Source organism: Balaenoptera borealis (genome assembly GCF_965194805.1).
Source record: "Balaenoptera borealis genome assembly, chromosome: 13".
Taxonomy (NCBI): domain Eukaryota; kingdom Metazoa; phylum Chordata; class Mammalia; order Artiodactyla; family Balaenopteridae; genus Balaenoptera; species Balaenoptera borealis.
Genome location: NC_138870.1, coordinates 38,317,696 through 38,341,055, shown reverse-complemented (window position 1 = coordinate 38,341,055; position 23,360 = coordinate 38,317,696). Strand labels below are relative to the sequence as shown.

Below are 23,360 nucleotides of genomic sequence, written 5' to 3'. Positions count from 1 at the left end.
AAACCTTTATTGGTTTAACTTTTCATCCAAGTAGCAGCAAAGGAGAGACTGGAAAGTGGTTCTTTAAAATTTCTCATCTTAAAAAAAAAGTTATGCAAACTTTGCATTTTACTTCACGATATAATGAAATTATTTTAATATAAAAATGTTGTATATTTACCTCCAGCTAAGTAACTTAGCTTTCTCTGGAAAATTTTAAGGATATTTGTTTTGGGAAGAGTTCCCCTGATAAATGGCAGCTTTATTTACACGCTGCCACACTGCCACTTACCTGGGATATGAAGACTCCCAATTATAAAGCATGAACCCACGAAGTCTTACTAAGACTTCAAAAAGATTTCACGCACTTGGATCATTACTGGCTACTGTCTGCAATCTCTTTACATCATTTTAACATCTACCCTACAACGCAACCCAGTTTGCAGTCTTGGCTCCAAAAACTTTTAACTCTGAATTCTCCAAATGAGAAAAACAGCTACTTTCTGTTACCCCTTTGTGCAGCCTCCTGGCTACCTTTAATGTAAAGAGATACTGGTTGTAATCTGCTTTCTAAGACAAATCTCTGTAACGGCTACAATAGTAAACATAAATACTGCAAATCTGGAAACATTTTTCAAATAACAAGAAGACACGGGACAAGCATAACCTTAAGTAAACTGGGATGACAGAGGAGTGATAGTTTTTTGTTGTTGTTGTTTTTTATTTTTCAGTTACATATACTTTTTTTCAGATTATTTTCCATTATGGGTTATTATAAGATATTGAATATAGTTCCCTGTGTTATACAGGAAATCCTTCCTGCTTATCTATTTTATGTATAGTAATGTGTATCTGTTAATCCCATACTCTTAATTTATCCCTCCCCACTCCCTTTCCCCATTGGTAACCATAAGTTTGTTTTCTATGTCTGTGAGTCTTTTTCTATTTTGTATATAGATTCATTTGTATTATTTTTTAGATTGACATACAAGTAATATCATATAATATTTGCTTTCTCTGCCTACTTACTTTGCTTAGTATGATATTCCCTAGGTCCATCCATGTTGCTGCAAATGGCAATATTTTATTCTTTTTTGTGGTTGAGTAATATTCCATTGTGTGTGTGTGTGTGTGTGTGTGTGTGTGTGTGTGTGTATATATACCACATCTTCTTAAGCCAATCATCTGTTGAGGGCACTTGGATTGTTTCCATGTCTTGGCTACTGTAAATAGTGCTGCGATGAACATTGGGGTGCAAGTATCTTTTCAAATTAGAGTTCTCGCCTTTTCTGGATATATGCCCAGGAGTGGGATTTCTGGATCATATGGTAGCTCTATTTTTAGTTTTTTAAGGAAATTCCATACTGTTCTCCATAGTGGCTGTACCAATCTACATTCCCACTAACAGTGTAAGAGGGTTCTCTTTTCTCCACACTCTATCCAGCATTTATCATTTGTAGACTTTTTGATGATAGCCACTGTGACTGGTGTGAGGTGATACCTCATTGTGGTTTTGATTTGCATTTCTCTAATGATTAGTGATGTTGAGCATCTTTTCATATGCCTGTTGGCCATCTGTGTATCTTCTTTGGAGAAATGTCTATGTAGGTCTTCTGCCCATTTTTTGATTGGGTTAGCTTTTTTTTTTGTATTTAGTTATATGAGCTGTTTGTATATTTTAAATATTAACCCCTTGTTGGTCGCATCCTTTGCAAATATTTTCTCCCATTTCAGAGGTTGTCTTTTCGTTTTGTTGATGGTTTCCTTTGCTATGCAAAAGCTTTTTAAGTTTGATTATGTCACATCTGTTGAGTTTTGCTCTTCTTTTGTCTTGGGAGACTGATCTAAGAAAATATTGCTATGATTTATATCCAAGAATGTTTCACCTATGTTCTCTTCTAGGAGTTTTATGGTATCATGTCTTATATTTAGGTCTTTAAACCATTTTGAGTTTATTTTTGTAATATGGTGTGAGGGAGTGTTCTAATTTCACTGATTTGCATGTAGTTGTCCAGCTTTCCCAACACCACTTGCTGAAGAGACTGTCTTTTCTCCAACGTATATCCTTGCCTCCTTTGGCGTAGATTAATTGACTGTGGGCGTGTGGGTTTATTTATGGGCTCTCTATTCTGTTCCATTGATTTTCATGTGTGTTTCTGTGCCAATACCACACTGTTTTGATTACACATTTTGTAGTTTTGTAGTACTGTCTAAAGTCTGGGGGCAGGAGTGGTGTTATGCTTCCAGCTTTGTTCTTTTTCTTCAGTATTGCTTTGGCAATTCTGGGTCATTTGTGGTTCCATATAAATTTTAGAATTATTTGTTCTAGGTCTGTGAAAACTGTCAAGGGATTTTAATAGGGATCACATTAAATCTGTAGATTGCTGTGGGTAGTATGGCCATTTTAACAATGTTAAATCTTCCAATCCAAGAGCATGGGATACCTTTCCATTCCTTTGAATCACCTTCAACTTCCTTTATCAATGTTTCATAGTTTTCAGCATATAGGTCTTTCACCTCCTTGGTTAAGTTTATTCATAGTTTTTGGTTGTTTCTGTTTTTTTCCCCAGTGTGATTTTAAGTGGGATCATTTTTTCACTTTCTCTTTCTGATATTTTGTTAGTGTAAAGAAATGCAACAGATTTCTGTATATTAATCTTGTATCCTGCTACCTTGCTGAATTCATTTATCAGTTCTAATAGGTTTGGTGTGGCATCTTTAGGCTTCTCTATACAGAGTATCACATCATCTGCAAATAACGACAATTTTACCTCGACTCTTCCAATCTGGATACCTTTTATTTCTTTTGCTTGTCTGATTGCTGTGGCTAGAACTGCCAATACTATGTTAAATAGAAATGGTGAGAGTGGGCATCCTTGTCTTGTTCCTGAATTTGGCAGAAAGGCTTTCAGCTTTCACTATTATGTATTATGTTGGCTGTGGGTTTGTCATAAATGACTTTTACTATGTTGAGATATGTCCCCTCTGTACCCACTTTGGTGAGAGTTTTTATCATGAAGGGATGTTGAATTTTATCAAATGCTTTTTTTGCATCTATTGAGATGATCATATGATTTTTGTCTTTTCTTTTGTTAATGTGGTATACCGCATTGATTGATTCGTGTATGTTGAAACATCCTTGCTACCCTGGAATGAATCCAACTTGATCATGATGTATGAGCCTTTTTATGCATTACTGGATTCAGTTCGGTAATATTTTGTTGGGGATTTTTATATCTATATTCATCAAAGATATTATATTGGCCTGTAATTTTCTTTTTTTGTAATGTCTTTGTCTGGCTTTGGTATCAGGGTGATAGTGACTTCATAGATGAATTTGGGAGTGTTCTCTTTAATCTTTTGGAATAGTTTGAGAAGGACTGGGATAAGTTCTTCTTTGTATGTTTGGAAGAATTCCTCAGTGAAGCCTTTCAGTCCTGTACTTTTGTTTGCAGGGAGTTTTTTTTGTTTTTTTGTTTTTTAATTACAGATCCTATTTCACTTCTAGTGATTGGTCTGTTCAAATTATGTGTTTCTTCTTGACTCAATTTTGACAGGCTATATATCTCTAGAAACTTGTCCCTTTCTTCTAGGTTGTCCAATTTGTTCATAGTATTTTCTTATTATTTGTTGTATTTCTGTGGTATTGGTTTTTATTTCTCCTCTTTCATTTCTTATTTTGTTTATTTGGGTCCTCTCTTTTTTCTTCTTGGTGATCCTGGCTAGAGGTTTGTTGATTTTGTTTATTTTTCAAAAAACCAGCTCTTGGTTTTATTGATTTTTCTATTGTTTTCTTGATCTCTGTTTAATTTATTTCCTCTCTGATCTTTATTATTTCCTTCCTTCTGCTAACTTTGGGTTTTGTTTGTTCTTCTTTTTCTACTTCTTTTAGGTGGTAGGTTAGGTTGTTTGAGATTTTTCTTGTTTCTTAAGGAAGGCCTGTATTGCTATGAATGTCCCTCTTAGAACTGCTTTCACTGCATCCTATAGATTTTGTAAGGTTGTGTTTTCATTGCCATTTCTCTTGAAGTATTTTCTGATTCCCTCTTTAATTTCATTGTTGACCCACTGGTTTTTTTTGTAGCATGTTATTTAGTCTCATGTGATCATTTTTTTCGTGTTTTTATTTCTGTGGTTGATTTCTAGTTTCATTCTGTTGTGGTCAGAAAAGATGCTTGAAATAATTTCTACCCTCTTAAATTTGTTGAGGCTTATTTTGTGTCCTAGTGTGTGGTCCATCCTAGACAATGTTTCATGTGCATTTGAAAAGAATGTGTATTCTGGGTTTTTGGGATGTAGTGCCCTGTAAATATCAAGTAAGTCCAATTGTTCCATTGTATCATTTAATGTCTCTGTTGCCATATTGATTTTGTCTTAGAGATCTGTCCATTGATGTCAGAGGGGTATTAAAAGTCTCCAACTATAATTGCATTCCTGTCAATTTCTCCCTCTATGTCTGTTAGTATTTGTTTTATATATTTAGGTGCTCCCATATTGGGTGCATGTGTTAACGAGTGTAATATCCTCTTCTTGTATTGACCCCTTTATCATTATACAGTGTCCTTCTTTGTCTTTCTTTATGGACTTTGTTTTAAAGTCTACTTTGTCTGATATGAGTATTGCTACCCCTGCTTTCTTGTAGTTTCCATTTGCATGAAATATCTTTTTCCAATCCCTCACTTTCAATCTATGTGTGTCTTTCAGCCTAAACTGAGTCTCTTGTAGGGCAGTAAATTGTTGGTTCCTTTTTGTTTTTTTTCTTAAATCCAATTGGCCACTCTATTTTTTTTGTTTGGAGCACTTAGTTCATTTAAAGTAATTCTTGATAAGTATGTATTTATTGCCATTTTAAACCTTGTTTCCAATTGATTTTATAGTTCTTCTTATTAATTTCTTCTCCTTTTTGTTTTTCCTTTTGTGGTTTGATCGTTTTCTCTTTATGCTTGAGTTCCTTTGTTTTTGGTGTTTGTGAATCTATTGTATAATTTTGATTTGTGGTTACCCTGGTTTTTAAGTATGTTGACCCATAACTATATCTACTGGCTTTAGACTAATAGTCATACAAGTTCAAACACATTCTAAAAGATCTACATTTTTTTACTCCCCTCCCCCAAATTTTGTGATTTTGATGCCCTATTTTACATCTTCATGTTTATCCTTTTGCTATTAACTGTAGTTATAATTGCTTTCACAAAAAATTGATTGTTTTTTAATCTATGTATTGGCTTATTTAAGTAATCTTCAGTCAGTTTATATATTTGCCTTTCTTATTGTGAGTCTCCCTTTCCTATAGATTCTTGACTCTTTTCTACTTAGAGAAGACCTTCCAATATTTCCTTTAGGTTAGGTTTAGTATTGCTGCATTCTTTTAGTTTTTGCTTGTCTGAGAATTTCTTTATCTCTCCTTCTATTCTAAATGATAATCTTCCTAGGCAGGGTATCCCAGGTTGTAAGTTTTTCCCTTTCAGGACTTTGAATATATCATTCCACTCCCTTCTCACCTGCTAAGTTTCTGTAGAGAAATCATCTGATAGCCTTATAGGGGTTCCCTCATGACTGACTCTTTCTTTTCTCTTAGTGCTTTTAGAATCTTTAACTTTTGCCATTTTAATTATGATATGTCTTGGTGTGGGTCTGTTTGGGTTCATCTTGTTTGGAACCTTCTGTGCTTCCTATACCTGGATATGTTTCCTTCTTTAGGTTTGGGAAGTTTTCAGCCACCATTTCTTCAAATACATTTTCAATCCCCTTCTCTCTTTCTTTTTCTTCTGGAACCTCTATTATGCATAGGTTGGCGTGCTTTATATTATCCTATAAATCTCATATGTTGCTTTTTTTTTCATTTTTCTTTCTGTCTGCTGTTCTGTTTGGGTGATTTCCATTATTCTATCTACCAGATGACTTATTCATTCTTCTGTGTTATTTAGTCTGCTATTCATTGCTTTTAGATCAGTTTTTATCTTGGCAATTGAATTGTCTAATTTTGATTGCTTCCTAATTCTAGTTTCTAGTTTCTTGTTACAGTGACCTGCATTTCTTTCTTAATTCCTTTAGCATTTTTATTACCTCCTTTTTGAACTCAGGGTGAAGTACACTGAGTTTGTTCTTTCAGGGGATTCCTCTTGTTCTTTTGTGAGTAGTTCCTTTGCTTTTTCATTTACTTACATTTCTTATATTTACATTACTTACATTTCTCTGTCTCTATGAATAGGAGAAATAGTTATCTACTTTGTTCTTGAAGGGCTGTTTTTATGTGGGAGCATTCCTGTGCAGGCTGTGAGTCCAATATTTTTGGTGCTAGGGCTGTTTTTGGTATGAATGCCTGCCACATCTTTCCTCAGAGTGTGCTGGACATTATCCCCTCGATAGGGGGTTGACTGCTGTTCTGGTGTCCAGATCCTGCACTGGGTGTTGGGTGATGCCTCCTCTTTGCTCCATGGCTGTCACAGCCCTGTCAGTGGTGAGGTCTGCTCCCCACTTGTTGCAGTAGAAGTCCTGAGGGTCAGGTTCAATAAAGCTCCATTATACTTAAGTATATGCTCTGCCCCCAAGGAGGTGAGCCCTGAAGCAAGTGAGACCCATTGTGGTCACGGCAAACCTATGCGCTACCCATGCAGATGTCCAAGATTTTGCCCAGAAGCAGCCCAAGGTCACATTCCTTTCTCTGTTGTATTCATCCCAGACCTAGTACTAAGCTGGTGGAGGAGGCCGGAGTATCATGGCTGCAGGAATTGAGGTGGTTGTGCTGTGGCCTGGGACCTGTGCTGCCTCTGTGGCAGGCCTCTTCCTGGACCTGTCCACCCCAGATCCAGCTCCAAGCTGTGGTGTGAGGTGGGCTTAACTACAGCACTCCTGCTGAGAAAGGAACTGCTGCATACACCTATCCAGGGGCTGTCCACTGAGGACATGGGATTCTGTGATGCCACCAACCACCATGTGTGCACGCCAACAAAGTCCACTGCTGCCCAGATCTGGCCCCACTGTTGGAGGGCTGATAATGAGCTCAGATGTCAGCCCCACCCCAACCCTGTACATGCTCACAAAGCCTGCACCACCGGAGCCATGCCCTGCTGTTAGCAAGCTGACAGTGGGGTTCCGTTGGTGGACCCACGTCCCACCCTACATGCACTAACAATGGACCACACTTCAGGCCCTCCAGCCTGTCTCCAAGCAGCTGGACCAAGTCCTCTCCCAAGGTCCCTTCGCTGGAGTTTCAGCACTTTAGCACATACTAGTAGCCCTTGCCCGGCGTGCATTTCAGGCTTGGAAGTGCAGCAAGGTGGTAGTAATCAGCGTCAGGGCTGGTCTCTCTCTGCTCTGATTGCTAGCAAGCATGTACACATGCCTCGTGAGCAGAGTCCAGGCCTCTCCACCTCCCTATCTGTCCCAGTGGGCCTCCCAGCAGACAGGGGAGTTTCATAAAGCAAGGGCCTGCCTGTGTGGACACTCCCTCCTTTACAGATCCCCCCAGGGGTGCTGGTCCCATCCTGACACCTTTTGTTTTTTTTTGGTACTACTCAGTTACATGGGATCTTTCTTTCAGCTTTGGTCATTTAAGAGATCTTCTGCCACTGTCTGGTTGGTTTTTTGTGAGAGTTGTTCTACTTGTAGATGTAATTTTTGATGTGCTTACATGGGGAGGTGAGTTCTACATCCTCCTACTCCGCCATCTTGATCTCCCCAATAGTTTTTTACTCAATTGAAAAGATGTTCACATATTAATCCTGAGAAGCCAAAGGATTTAATTCAGCTATGCTAGTGGATGTGGTTGCTCAGTTATATATGCATTATGATAAAGGAAATAATTTAGTCCTTAAAACATATTTTTATGAAAGAGCATTTTCATTTTGTCTTAAGATAATGCCACATGCCCCCTTTCACTGATGCCACGCACACTTGTAAGTATGTTATTCAGAAGTCCCTGGATATTATAAATACCCTGAGCAACATGTAAAGTCACAGAAATCTTGCTTTCATTATTTTGTCATCAAAATCCCCTTGATAAACTTTTTTTCTGCCCCCTCAACTCTCTCTCCTGGAAGGCAAGGGTGGGAATTCCTTGTGTATGAGATCTTGACCCATAGCACAGTGGGCGGTCGACAGGTAACAAAAACATTTGCTCTCAGAAGCTACTTTCAAAAGGAGTGGATTATTTTTAGCAATCCATGTGGGCTAACTGGTGAATAAAAAGTTAGGGAATTTCAATTCAACAAATATTATCTAGGTCCCCATTACATGCCAGCAAGTTACTGAAAGGATATAGGCCTTGTCCTTCTAGAGCTGACAGTCCAAGGGGAAGGGGAAGGAGGGTGGTTCAAATATAAAGGAAGGACATCTTACCCAGGCTGGATGGGAGAGTGGCAGGAGCCATTAAAGGCCTCTTGGAGGCAGGATCATCACCTGAAGGATGAGGAGGCATCAATAAATACAACAAACAAATATAAGGGGGCCAGGCTAGGCAGTAGAAAGACCAGTCAGAGGCATCAGACCTGAGTCCCAGACCTGCTTCTGCAACAACCAGGATCCGACCTTGAGCAAGCCATTTGACCTTTCTAGTTCTCCTTTTCCTTATCTATGATATGCAATGGTTAGATTATGTCAGTTGACCTTAACCCTTGCTGTGCATCAGAAATCATCTGGAATCTTTCTAAAAATCCTGGATCCTTCCCCCCAAAATGTGGTTTTAATTGGTGGGGCAGCAGTGTTTTGGGCAATAGCTTTCCAGGTGATGCTAGCCTGCAGCCCAGTCTGAGAACCACGGGCTGAGATGAGCTCTCAAGCCTACGGTTCTTAGCCCTTAGTGCACAATAACATCTTCCCAGTGCAGGCTGCATTGCCAACAATTAGGCGAGACTCTCTGGGGAGGTGGGACCCAGGCATCGGTATTTTTGAAAGTTCCCAGGCTGATTCCCTGGTGCAGCCCAGGTTGAGAACCACTCTTCTAGGCCCTCTCACGACTTCAGTTTCCTATATGGCCAGTGAAAGATGGGAAAAGGAAGGAAAGAGAAGCCAGTTTCTCCCATAAGAATGAGAATTCTTATGTCAAATTAAAAAGAGAATTGAGTGCCAAAAGCCCCCGATGGATTTTATATAGAGTTGTAACACACAGTAGGGTTGATTTTGTACATGTGCATAATTCATGTTGATGCATGACAGGTAGAAAAGGTCCACTCCAAAATGCTCTCAGTTCTAAATTCAAAATTCCAAGGACTACATCTATAAAGTGACTCCATGGTGTGTTCTCTGCAATACTTCGAATATGATTTGCGTGGTTGACTGTAATATGAACATTATATTCCCTACCCCCAAGGTTACTTAAATCCACTTATTAGGCAATGGTGAACTAAACAAACAGTAATTAGAAACACTCCAGACTACCTTTTAAATCTGTTGCTAAATTATATTTTGCCTGCAGCACCAAACTCATACACACAGCATGTCTACAAGCATCATGAAACCAAAGCCTCAGAAATATTTACGTTAATAAGAGCATAAGCCACCTCTGGGCCCTCACATGGGATTCTTCAGGGAAGTAAGGTCTCCTTAAGATGAGGGCTGTTCATTACTGTTATTTCTCACATCTGGGTAAATAAAGGACTGCCCACATGTGGTTAGAAATCCCAGGAGAAAATGAACTCTCCGGAGGTCTGGAAACGAAGAACACCTCTGATCAACTGCCTCATTTCCTGAAATGAGTCAGAAATGAAAGTAATTCTTCAGAAGAGAACATCTGCATGGTGACGCAGCTTATAAAATAACGCCAGATAATACCTGTGACTAAGAGGCTGGGCCTGGGGAAGGAGGAACGGCCTGGACAACAGGGCTGGGGCCCCTGCACTGCACTTAATCTTGGAGCTGCTGCTGTTAGCTTAGAGGGTCTGCAAATCCAGTGAGCGTCTGGGCGTCCTGGTCTCAGCTATAAGTCTTGATTAGCGGTAAGAATGCCTGCATGCCATTAGAAAGCTTGCCCCTCTCCTAAGGGTCGAAGCAGCCAGAAAGGATGCACATGTCGGTGTGGACAAGGAAACAGCAATGCTTACAAGAAAGACGATTTTGCTTAACTAAAAATAGTCTATGCCTGCTGACTTGGAGAGCCTTTCTTCCTGAGGAGGAAGGACCGCTGTACAGAGACGACCTAAGGCTGCCCAGGGAGGCCCTTCCTTCACATTATGCAGGAAGGAGCGGTACTGGCATATGGTCAGGGACTGGAGAGCAAGAAAGACAAACACCTTTCACAACAACAACTCCAGTACGAACCAAGAGACAGGAAGGTGAAAAACAACGGCTATCGTCACCAAAGTCGGATGCCAGTTATTTTTATTAGGTGGGCCATTACTATTCTTTCCATAATGGGTATTAAAAAGAAATGCATCTCCATAGTTTATAATGCTGGTGGGGGGCTGAGGAGGCTGGAAACAATCTAAACGCCCATTAATAAGTGACTAGTTAAATTAAAATCTCGTACATACACAACGGAATACTATGTAGCCATTTAAAAGAAGGCCAATCCAGAGCATGTGCAGACCCAGAGATATGTATTTTGTACGATACATGAAGACAAGAGGAAAAAAGCCTCCTGGACTCTGTATAGTAAACATGCATGTAAATGTATTTAAAGAAGCTGCCTTAGTGTAGGAGAAGGGGGCTAGGAGAGTGTCATTCTTCCTTTTATACCCTCAATACAGTCTGAATTATCTTTTCAAGTACCTACCACCCCACTGCTGTTAAATAATAGGCATTAACTAGGAAGGCTATTTTTGGTTTCTTCTTTGTACTAGTCTCTCTATATATAATTTAAAACAAATGAATGTTATTTTAAATAGATATTATGGGCTGAACTATGTCTCCTCAAAATTCATCTGTAGAAGCCCTAACTCCTGGTAAATCAGAATGTGACTATATTTGGAAACGGGCCTCTCAAGAACTGATGAAGTTAAAATGAGGCTGTTAGAGTGGGCCCTAATCCAATCTGATTGGAGCCCTTAGAAGAGGAGGAAATATGGACACACAGAGAGACCTCAGGATGTTCACACACAGAGGAAAGACCATGTGAGGACACAGCGGGAAGGTGGTGTCCACAAGCCAAGGAGAGAGGCCTCAGAAGAAACCAAATCTGTTGACACCCTGACCTTGGACTTCCAGGCTGCAGAACTGTGAGAAAATAAATTCTGTTGTTTAACCCTCCCAGTCTGGTATTTTATATGGAAGCCCTAGTACACTAACACAGTACAGGCATTCCTCATTTTACTGCACTTCACTTTACTGCACTTTGCGGATACCATTGTTTTTTACAAATTGAAGGCTTATGGCAACTCTGCATCGAGCAAGTCTATTGGCACCATTTTTCCAACAGCATTTGGTCACTTCATGTCTCTGTGTCACATTTTGGTAATTCTCACAATATTTTAAACTATTTCATTATTGCTATATTTGTTACGGTGATCTATGATCAGTCATCTTTGGTGTTACCATTGTAATTGTTTTGAGGCGTCACGAACTGCATCCACATGAGACAGCAAACTTAACTGATAAATATTGTGTGTGTTCTGACTGCTCCATCAACCAGCTGTTCCCCGTCCCACTCCTTTTCCCCGGGCCTCCCTGATCCCTGAGACACCACAATATTGAAACTAGGCCAGTTAGTAAGTGATAGGAAGAGTCAAGCCATGTGGCAAACGTCATTGCTGTTATGATAAGAAAATGCCACAGCAGCCAGCACCCTGATCAGTCAGCAGCCGTCAACGTCAAGACCTTCCATCAGCAAAAAGATGACTTGCTGAAGGCTCAGATAATGGTTAGCATTTTTCAGCAATAAAATATTTTCAAATGAAGGTATGTACCTTGTGTGTTTAGACATAGTGCTATTATACACCTAATAGACTACAGTATAGTGTAAACTTAACTTTTTTTTTTTTAATTTTAATTTCAGATAACGAATACTTTTTAATTTATTTATTTTTATATTTATTTTTGGCTGTGTTGGTTCTTCGTTTCTGTGCCAGGGCTTTCTCCAGTTGCGGCGAGCGGGGGCCACTCTTCATCGCGGTGCGCGGGCCTCTCACTATCGTGGCCTCTCTTGTTGCGGAGCACAGGCTCCAGACGCGCAGGCTCAGTAGTTGTGGCTCACGGGCCTAGCTGCTCCGCGGCATGTGGGATCTTCCCAGACCAGGGCTCGAACCCGCGTCCCCTGCATTAGCAGGCAGATTCTCAACCGCTGCACCACCAGGGAAGCCCTAAACTTAACTTTTATATGCACTGGGAAACCAAAAAATTTGTGACGCACTTTACTGCGATGTTTGCTTTGTTGAGATATTTGCTTCATCATGGTGGTCTGGAGTCAAACCCACAATTATCTCCCAGGGATGTCTGTATATACATAAATAGATGGGTGAAATTCAAACTAACATAACATGGAAACAGGCGCCCAAAAGTCTTCAGTGGGTCAAAACCCCACTATGTCTGCTGTGATGAAGATGGCCTCATCTGGCATGTGAATAAATTGGGGCACATGATGCTCTGACTAGATCAGGGTTACCCCATTTAGTGACCTGGGCCAGGACTAGAACAGGTTTCCTATCTCAGTCAGGACTCAGTCTGCTTATGCCACTTACCTTTTACTTAACAAATCCCATAACTCAAAGGAATAGAGCTCAAGATATGTTATTAGCGTCCTTTAAAGGCTTGGCTTATATTCAAAAGGCTTTCTTCTTGTGCTTACAACTAATGAAAAAGAAGGTGTAACTGTAATATTATTAATCAATTTAAAAAATAAAAGATTTGGTACCAGGGTTTGTAAAAAATTCAAAAAACAAACAAAATGCCATATTTCTGCACCCACCTAATTTTTTTATAGCTTAATACATGTGGTCTCAGGTCACAATGCAATATATTAAAAGTATGATACTCCTAGGCTAAAATATCTTTATGAAATTGTATAGATTTTTATAAATTAATCAATCCTCCCTTTAAAAATTAGAGTTCAGTGATAAGAGATATTAAAGCCACAGACTTTACCTACAGATTCTATAATGCAGAAGTGGCCTAAGATCCAGGCACATGAAAAGAAGATCAAAACTTGAAGCTAAGTATTTGGTACAGTCCATTCAGGCCATGTTCTGAGGAGGGAAGACTCACTTTTGCCTTGAATGGTTAGGGAAAGTTTCAACAAGGGCAAGAGCTCTAAACCAATCTGGTATTAGACACATAAAGGCTAAGGAGAGGTAATATATCCAGGTCTGCCTTGCCACTGAGTATAAAGTTTTAAAGGCAAGAACTATGTATCTAAGATCCTAACAGAGTGCCTGGCACATAGTAGGCATCTGCCAGAGCTGGGGCAGGGGAAACAGTGGGGGAAAGTACACAGTATGCTCACCTTGGGGTCTGTGGTGCAGGTTCTTGTAAGGAGGTTATGGGATATAACGTTAAAGCAATTGGGGCCAACTTGTAGACTGACTGAAATCTGGGGAGTCTTTAAAGGTGTTTCTGAAAGAGAATATTATAGAACACAGATGGGACCAGCAGTGACGTGCAGAATGGACCAGAGAAATGACAGAGAATCAATCAAAAGGTTAATCAAAGGAGGTTAATCATGTAATCTATTGGGAAAAGTCTCAGCTTCCTAATCTATAAAATGGGCATCACACTACCTATCTTCATAGGGCTGTTATGAATACTAAAGTTGGGCATAACACATGGCCTGACAGTAAGCACTTAAGAAAATATAATTGCTATTATTATCATAATGACTATTCCACACTGAAAAACAGAGAAGGAAATGAGTGAGAGAACAAGTGTGAGGTGCAGAAGCAGGGTATGTCTCCTTGGGCTCTCAAGTCCTTTAAAGAGCGGATGATAACGGCTTTTTTGGAGTGGAATGTACTGCATTTATTCCTTAGTTCTCCAGAACCTAATACATCAATACAGGAGAACCAACACAGGCAAATCAGATGTCTGAAATGATCTTTAAAATCAAGGTACTCCAAAATCAATTTTTAAGTTGCCTTTGTATAAAAGTAACTATATGGGTTAAGGCTAATCAGTTTTGAAACACTAAATTAATAGACTCAGGTATAAATCCAGAAGAACAATTTTCATAATGAAAATGCCAGTGCCTTTTTAATTAAGGATGGAATTGCCAACATAAAAGACTTCAGATAAATGAGGAATTGTTCCTTTCTCTCATAAATGAAAGGACCTGATAACTCTGTGAATTATTTTGAGATATTGATTACCAGAAATTGTTTAGAATCTAAGCTACAGGATTTTCCAACTGCATAATAATCACCTCATATTGGGGCTGAGAGCCTCAGACCACATTTGGCGCTCTGGCTTTTTAAGTTTCTTTTTCTGGTTATTATTAGAAGGCCCACAGAGCTATATTTAGAGTCATTAGATACATATGAAGCTCTACTGAAGATAATGGCATTCTGTCTAATGGGAAGCAATGCTAACTTTATTTCTTTTTGTCAACTTGACCTTAGAAGGAAGAGTTACTACACATAAAAAAAAAATACATGCACATTTCCATAAATACATACACGTGTACTCATGGTAAAAGGTTTACCAACTAACCTTTATGTATCAAACATCATGAAATTAATACATCAGAGATCCGTGTTAATATTCCTATTCTCAACATACATGATCTATTTAAAAACTGTTTACTCTTTGGCCCTGAACCAGGTTTCCACATTTACTATCTCGTTGAAGGGTATATTACTTCTTAAAATTAATTCAAAAAAAAAAAAACAGAACCCACAAAATTACCCAAAGGGACTAACACAAAGGGAGAAAAATAAGGCATAACTGATTAGTTTTGCCAGAGCCAAGAGAAACTTCCCAATAAACAATGAGGCCCAGATGAAGAGAGAGTTAGCAGTCAAACAAATTAGTCAACTAAAGGAACTCAAACACACCAGCATAATGTGACAACTGTAGATGATAGCTATTAGCCAGCACATATACATATTCAATACTGAAAATGAGTAACATCTTAGAAGAAAACAGCAGAGAATAAAATAAGGAATTTAGAAGTGGGAAGAAGAAAAGGATTCCTGTAAAGAGAAGAACAAAGGCTAAGACAACATGGGACAGGTAATGGGGTGACCGCCAGATAAATCAAGAGAAATGAGTTTGAATCTCTCTTCTTTGTCCACCCCACTGGTTTTCTTCAGAATGTTTCTTAACTTTTCTAAGCCTCAGAATCTTCATCTGTTGTCTGAACAGGGAAGTATTGTACAATATCCAAAAGTCTCTTGCAGCTTGGATAAAAGAACAGAAGTTTCTGTTTAGATGATAAAGTTACTTTTTTTTTTTTTTAATAGACTACTTTTATTGCACAGTGGGCTTCAAGTGCACAAGTCTGGAATTTCACAGAAGGGAGCCCCGTGGAGCACAGCCCTGAAGCCTGAGCCAAACCAAGGCCTCTGAAATGAGTACAAACGGCTGGACAGTTTGAACGTTCCGTGTGCTACAATGTTGACCTCGCCCACAATCCCTTTGCCTCTGCCCTTCCTAGCTCTTCCTAGTCGCACACACTCTTTACCCAATCCCAACGCTTCACACAATCCTGCCAAATGCAAGTAAGACACACATTTATGAAAAAGTTGGTAGAGCATATCAGGTGTAATAGGAAATGAAAACCTTTGGTGGCCGCCCCCGACCTTGAGAAATGACAATAACCACTTCTACTTATTGCCCTGTTACAATGAGTAGTCCAGTAAGTCCCCTTTTCAAAATCTTCATAAAGTAACCTGAAATGTGAAAAAATATTTATACCTACAACAATCTCACAGTATTATTTATAACAGCAAAATAAGCTGCTACACGTTAGATCTGCAACCATCAAGGGATGATTATGTAAATGGTACCTCGACTTAAACTCTCCTCCACAGCCCCTGGGTTCCCCCTCCATGGGAATCAAACTGCCTGCTGATGAACAACCTCTTCACCAGACTTAAGATCCTGGAGGCAAAAACCACGTTTTGTCCATGGCCTCAGCCACAAAGTCTACCTCACAGCGAAGACAAAATAAGTATCCGTGAAATGTTTGCTAGCAAAGGCTTCCACGTCAATTCTGTCTGGTGGAATATTATGCAGCTATTACATGTGGTTTGTGAAGCATTTTTAAATATAAGGAATGCTGATGATGAAAAGGTCCTGGATACGAAAAGCGGTGAATGTATATAATGCCACTGAATCGTACGTTTGAAATTGGGTTAAATGGTCAATTTTATGTTCTGTATATTTTACCACAATGAAAAATAAATATTACGGAATGCTTACGAGGCAAGTTGAGTGGAAAAACAGGATACTGTATTTCTAGACTATATAAAATTCTGCATTTTTAGAAGGCTAGAAAGAAGCACACTGAGGTATTCATGATTGGTTTATCTTTGAGCAGTAGCATTAGGGGTGATTTCCGTTTTATCTGCAATTTTCTGTTTTTTCCAAAATATCTACAATGGACCACTTACAGTCATACCTCGGTATCTGCGGGTGATTGGTTCCAGCAACCCTGCAGTTACCCAAATCCTGGATGCTCAAGTCCCTTATATAAACTGGTGTAGTATTTGCATATAATCTAAGCATATCCTCCTGTATACTTTAAGTCATCTCTAGATTACTTATAATACCTAATGCAGTGTAGATGCTATGTAAATAGTTGCTGGCGTGTGGCAAATTCAAGTTTTGCTTTTTGGAACTTCCTGGAAATTTTTTGGGGGAATATTTTTGATCCACGATTGGTTGAATTTGTGGATGCAGAACCTGTGGATACAGAGAGCTGACTGTGTAACACTACAATCAGAAAAAATATGTGGCACAGCAGACGTCAGGGATAGTAAGGTTTGGTTACCAACAGGTTTAATTTGGATGAGAATCATTCACCTTGCTATGAGCCTTGATACTGCACACTGTGGAGACAACCCAAAGGCATGCCACTAGGGTTAAAATTTTAACTTTATTATATTGAAATGTCTTTCTCTTCTTTTTCTTTTTGCAATGCTGGAAAGCATGCATTACAAATTTGCTGCTCCGTAAGTATGCTTTGTCCAGGCTGAGAAATAGGAACAGATGATTGTTTTGGACATATAAGTGCCAAACTGCATCAAATGCACAGTTGTTCTCAGAGGTGAAGGCTTTCCGGACCTGGGACGGGCCAGTTTGGAATGCCTCATAGAGAATGAGGCATCCAGACAGACTCAGTAAACATGAGAATCACCACTTTTAAGGATAAATTAGAAGCAAGGCCTTTGGAGTTGCACAGACTCAGGATTGAAGTAACATATAAAAAAGACCTAGGACTGCCACTTATAATTGTCATCTTGAGTTCTCCTGGCCTCAGTTTCCCCACAAACAAATGGGGATAATAATACCTGCCCCTTGGGTACTAAATGGAATGATGTTTGCAAATCTGAGATGCAAGAAAACCCAGAGCAGAGCCTGCAGTCAGTAGGTGCTCAATCAGTATCACTGGTTTCCTTTCTGTCTTTCGATCGAGTGTCTAATCTGGGAAAGCAACAGTGTAAATGACTTGAGTGCTAAAAATGACCAACTGTCTATAAGTAATAAAGTTAATATGATAGGAGTAAAGGAAAATATTTTCAATAATATTTTAATTTATCCCATCAATTCAGTTCTCATATAGTTCAAAACAATATTCCTATTCTTTGTTCCTTAGTAATAGGAAAATATTAATCACTATTCTCTGTGTACTTCACACACCTGAGACCATGAAGCCACCCTTCACTTCCTTCTTCAGTGTTCCCATCGTAAAATCTTTCATTCCTTTAAACAAGCTCTGAGCCCTCTGCAAGTTCCCCCCAACACTGTGAGGGATCCTCCAAATCCCTCTGAGCAGGGCTGAGCTTCGCGCAAGTCAAGCACCTGATCCATGCATCCCAACGTTGAGCTTTGGAAAATACAACCAATCATGACACTTGACTTGGGGCGACTGATGGCGGTGTGTGGGCGTTCCCAAGACAGATCCAAGTGTGACCAATAGTGCCCTCCGTCTGCTTCCGTAACCTCTGTCCCTTGCTGTGCTTTGTCGTCATCAACACTGTTTAGCAAGCCAATAGCTTCTGAGATTGCATCGGATTCAACATTGCACCAAATTTCTCCCTTCAAAAGAGCAGCCTGTATCTTTGCAGAAGATCTGCTCCCTTCCTTGATTAGCTCTTTTACTTGAGTGCCTCACTGGGCAAAGGAGGAAAAGAACCAAGCAAAGGATGATGGAAGTCTTCAGCTGTTTGGGGTTTCCTCTGTGCAGACTGAACTATGAACCCCACTACTTTCAGGCTAGAAAGCTCGAGTGTGTTCTTTCAATAAACATGTCCTGAGCTGAGCGGTAAATGCTGGGTATTCCAAAATAAGCCAGTTTTGCCTTATGGAAGAAAAGAGTATTAACAAGGACACCATAGTGCAATATGTTCTAAACAAAGGTATGTACAGGGTATTAGTATAGCTGCACAGAGGGACAGAGGAGGACACTGGGTTTGCCCAGACGGGATTCTAGGAGTCAGGTAATTCACACATCTCTTTACCAGCCACTGAGGAATGAATGAGCTGACCCCACAGTGTCTCTGGGGGGTTAATGCTGTTGCAGTCCCTTTAACACCATTGCCACTGAATTGCTTTGGTTACTGCATTTGCTTTCTTGTTCCCCTCACATGTTCACCTCCTTACTTTATTTTCGGAGTAAAACATGTGGTGCTTCCATTCTCTCCCCAGTCTTTCAACCCCATAATGTTTCCTGCCCTGGAGAGTTGCTTTGACTATCAGGGAAAGAACACTGTAATGGCTTGGATGGAGCAAACAGAAAGCAGGAATGAGCCTGCTTGCTGAAAGGAGCCAGAAAAGTGTGCGTGGAACCATTGCCTGCAGTGCCCACTGTGACCAGGCCCTCAGCGGCCCTAGCAGGTGAGTGACTGCCCTGTGAACGCCCAGGTGCCTCCCTGTCAGCTCCAGATGGGGACAGTTTACCTTCAAATCATTGTCCTCCGCCCCTCACCTCACCCATTTCTAGTGGCAGAATATTTGTCAAGAGTGGTTTTTAACCTTTCATAGGCCATGCAACTCTTTGGGAAAATAGTGAAATTCAAGGATCCTCTCCCCAGAAAATTTCTCAGAAGCACATAAACATAAAATATTATATACAACTTCTGGGGATTCGCAAACTCCTGAAGCCCATACCTGGAATACTAGGAGGGGCATACTGTTCGGTTTGACTGTTTTTGAGCTTCTATCATGTGCCAAGCACTTTGGAGACCCCACCTCAAACTCAACTTGTCACCATTCTCTGTGTCGAACTGTTTTCCCACGCCCAGCCTGGAACACGGGTCCCCATGTTATCTGCCCAGGAAACCCCTATTCAGCAGCTTAAGGCATCACTCTTTTTTTTTTTAATAATAAATTTATTTATTTTATGTATTTATTTTCGTCTGCGTTGGGCCTTCGTTACTGCCCGCAGGCTTTCTCTAGTTGCGGTGTGCGGGCTTCTCACTGCGGTGGCTTCTCTTGTTTCGGAGCACGGGCTCTAGAGCGCAGGCTCAGTAGTTGTGGTGCACGGGCCTAGCTGCTCCGCGGCATGTGGGATCTTCCCGGACCAGGGCTCAAACCCGTATCCCCTGCATCGGCAGGCGGATTCTTAACCACTGCGCCACCAGGGAAGCCCTTAAGCATCACTCTTGAATGAAAACATTCTGAGCCCTTCACCCTAATTCCCCCACTGCCCCCAAGAGGGTCTCATCGCACCTTATTGCTGCACGACTATACTCAGCAGGTCCTTGTATCAGAGATCCTGCAACATTTACTACCTTCGTGTATTTACATGCCTTTCTTCTCCTGCTAGATGATAAGCAACCTAAGGGCATGGATTGTAACTTAATCATCTTTTATTTCCAGCTTCTAGTAAAGTCCTTATTCTGGAGAAAAACAGTCCATTGAGGGGAAACAGACACAAAATCAGATAATTTTAACACTGGGATCCTAATGGTCAACCTGATGGGATGAGTGATTTTAAGCTAAATCTTCAAGGAGCAGCAGAAGTAAATGAGAAAAGTTAGGAGTGGACATTACAGCAGAGGGGCATGCAGGCAGGAAACAGCATGTACGGGGAACAAAGTAATTCAGGATTCAGGGTGACTGAAAATGCAGGCAGGAGGAAGCTATCCGAGATGAGGAGAGAGCAGTACAGAGGGGATGAGGTTATGGAGGGCACTGAATGAGGTGGAAGGGAGCTTAAATTGATTTCGTAAAGGTAGGAAGTCACTGAAAGACACTTTTTTCTTTCCTACTTGAAAAGTGACAGATGATAGTTGTAGAAAATGGAGAAAAGTCATAAACATTTACAACCCCACCATACTGAAACAACCACTATTACCATCTTTATGTATTACGTAAACGCGTACGTACGTGTATGTGACTACGGTTTTCGTGTACTTTTGATCCTGCTAACATTTACGAAGCATTTGCTAGCTACCAGACATTGTGCTTAATATACTACATGTACTCTGTCATTATGTCATTTAATGCTAACCAAAATTCTTAGAGGTAGTTCCCATGGTAACCCCATTTTAAAGAGGAAGACAGAGTGAAGGGCTGAGTGGTGAGGGAGAGAGGGAGACGTACAAGGCCACCCAGCTAATACGTAGCAGAGCTAAGATTCAACACCACATTGACTTACTGTAAAGACCACTCTCTTACACTTCAATTTTTTTTTTTATTTATTCTCACTCATTTAATTTATAAGACGAGTGAATCACTATATCCAGTTTTCTCAAAAAACTCCCTTTGGGATCCTGATTAGCGTTGTAGTAAACTAAAAAAACAAACCTGAAAAGCACGAGGACTTTACTACTGTCTCCCCAGACAGGGAGCACCAAAACCCCCTGCCATTTACTTAAATATGTTGCAATCCTGGTAAAGCTTACAGTTTTCTTCACTGAAGCCTTGTAAGTTTAGGAGGGTGACATGTTGAGACATGTACTGTAGACAGATTAATCTGGCAATGGTACAAAAAGGTGGGTTTGAGAAGACAAGACTGGAAAGCTGCAATACAAACTGAGAGATATAAGGCCACAGTCCCAGTGAGAGACACAGAAGCCTAGGACCAAGGCGGTGATATTTGGGATGGAGGCGAGAGAATGGACTCAGAAAACACAGGAGACAGAATTTAAAGGACTGGGTGTGGAGAAAAAGCAGCAGCAGGGTGGTGTGAGGAGAGAGAGGAGGTGGGGAAAGTGGACAGGGGATGCCATTCACTGGGAGAGGGAACACAGGAAGAGATGCATTTTTCAGTGTGTGCATTTTGAGGTGGGGGGGTGGGGAATAATGAGTTCGACTGTGAACATTAAATCACTGAACACATTCTGAGTGCCTACTACACGCCAGGTGCCTTGCCAAATGCTGGGGTCAGTGGTGAACCAGACTGAGGCGGTCACAGGACAGGTGGAGTAGGGGCAATAGAGTACGAAAACAAGGAAGCACAGAGGTGGGTACATCCCAGTGGAGATGGCCTGGAGGGGGGTCTGAAGTCCAAAGGCAGGCCAGACCCTATAAACTGCAAGCGTGAATGGAACGCCCTCAGAAAACACATATAATAGAGCAAGCAATAACAGGGAGCTCCCTGGTGGCCTAGTGGTTAGGATTCCGGGCTTGCACTGCCATGGCCCAGGTTCAATCCCTTGTTGGGGAACTGAGATCCCGTGAGCTGTGTGGTGGAAGGGAGGGAGGGAAGGGTGGGAGGGAGGGAGGGAAGGAAGGAAGGAGGGAGGGAGGGAGGGAAGGGAGGGAGGGAAGGAGGGAGGGAGGGAGGGGGGAGGGAGGGAGGGAGGGGGAGGGGGAGGGGGAGGGGGAGGGGGAGGGGGAGGGGGAGGGGGAGGGGGAGGGGGGAGGGGGAGGGGAGGGGGGAGGGGAGGGGGGAGGGGAGGGGGGAGGGGAGGGGGGAGGGGAGGGGGGAGGGGAGGGGGGAGGGGAGGGGGGAGGGGAGGGGGGAGGGGGGGGGAGGGGGGGGGAGGGGGGGGAGGGGGGAGGAGGGGGAGGGGAGGGGGGAGGGGGGGAGGGGGGGGAGGGGGGGAGGGGGGAGGGGAGGGGAGGGGGGAGGGGAGGGGGGAGGGGAGGGGAGGGGGGAAGGGGAGGGGAGGGAGGGGGGAAGGGAGGACAATGAGTGAGAACAGAAGTAAATCCAGGTTGGTGCTCTGAGTAACACCAGGATTTTAAGTCAAGCAGAGGAAGCAGGAGACCAAGAAGAAAGAAACAGTCAGACACAGGAGGGGCCAAGAGAGCCCAGATCCCACAAGCCAAGAGGGGAGGAGAAGGAATAATAACCCATCTTGAGACCATCCTGCCCTTGGACTTCTCAGGAAGAATGACTTTTTTTTTTAATTCAAAGGTCATCCAGTCTACTTTAAACATTAAACAAAATCAGATAAAAAGTCCATGACGAGGGTAAGAATTTACATCTCCTGGTCGTCTCTCAGAGGTTTATGCACCAGCCATATGGAGCTGATGATTAATATTCAGCAGGAAGTGAATTTATAACCATGTGCCTGCCATTCAAATGTGAAATGTTTTCTGCTCAGTACACCCAATAATAAATACATTAATACATCTTCAGTTTAAAATACATTTATGAATAATTTTATACATTTTGTAATTTTCCTGGCAAGAATGATAATAGAACAATCTATTTTCACTGCTATCTGAAACAAAAAAGAGGAATGAAAGGTTCAGTTAATCATGGAATTTAATATGCTTTATAATAAATATCAAACAGTCATTACTTGGGCTATACAAAGGGTGGCTGAGGTCAAAAGATGTTTATAACAGCAAGAGTTTGTGCCCATATTTATTCTCTGTCAGTTGCTTACATTTGCATACGAAGTTTCCTCTACTCATCAATTTTTTACCACATTAGAATGCTAGAAATCAAATTTGTTTTTTCTGATTTATATATGGGCAGTAATAATATGATTTTGTAATGATTAACAGTAGGAACATTCAAATAAATGGAAAACACTAGCCCTTCCAAGGTACCAATGCAACGACAAACAGACAGATATGAAAATAAATTACATTCACTGCCTTAGGTAAGGGCTGGAAAGGCTTAGAAAGCCAGGAAGGTACCAGAATCTGAAATGATTACTGTGGCAGTGTTTGATAAAGCCAGGAAAGGCCAAATACTGTGAATTCTTCATCTTTTGTCATCTTTGTCAACAGTATGTGTGCGTATGTATGTGTACACAACATATACACACTTGACTTGATGGCAGCCTGATCATAAAAAGAGAGGCAATAACTTCAAGATTATAGTGGAGAGATGTGGGGCCGGAAGGAGATGCAGGATCTATCCATCCAGGAACTGATGGAGTCATAATTTC

General features: G+C 41.1%; 1 protein-coding gene and 1 long non-coding RNA gene across 3 annotated transcripts in view; one reads left to right on the top strand and one right to left on the bottom strand.

Moving 5' to 3' along the window:
* ANO6 (anoctamin 6) overlaps positions 1 to 23,360 on the bottom strand; it is a 219,760-nt gene that overhangs the window by 161,791 nt on the left and 34,609 nt on the right. The window contains exon 2 of one of the 2 annotated variants that reach the window (XM_082349376.1): positions 8,320 to 8,379. The exons of the other annotated variant lie outside the window; for it this stretch is intronic. Coding sequence (XP_082205502.1) covers positions 8,320 to 8,379 — 60 coding nt within the window. The remainder of the gene's footprint in view (positions 1 to 8,319; positions 8,380 to 23,360) is intronic. 2 annotated transcript variants of the gene reach the window in all.
* LOC309608886 overlaps positions 1 to 23,360 on the top strand; it is a 542,507-nt gene that overhangs the window by 487,893 nt on the left and 31,254 nt on the right. The window lies entirely within an intron of this gene.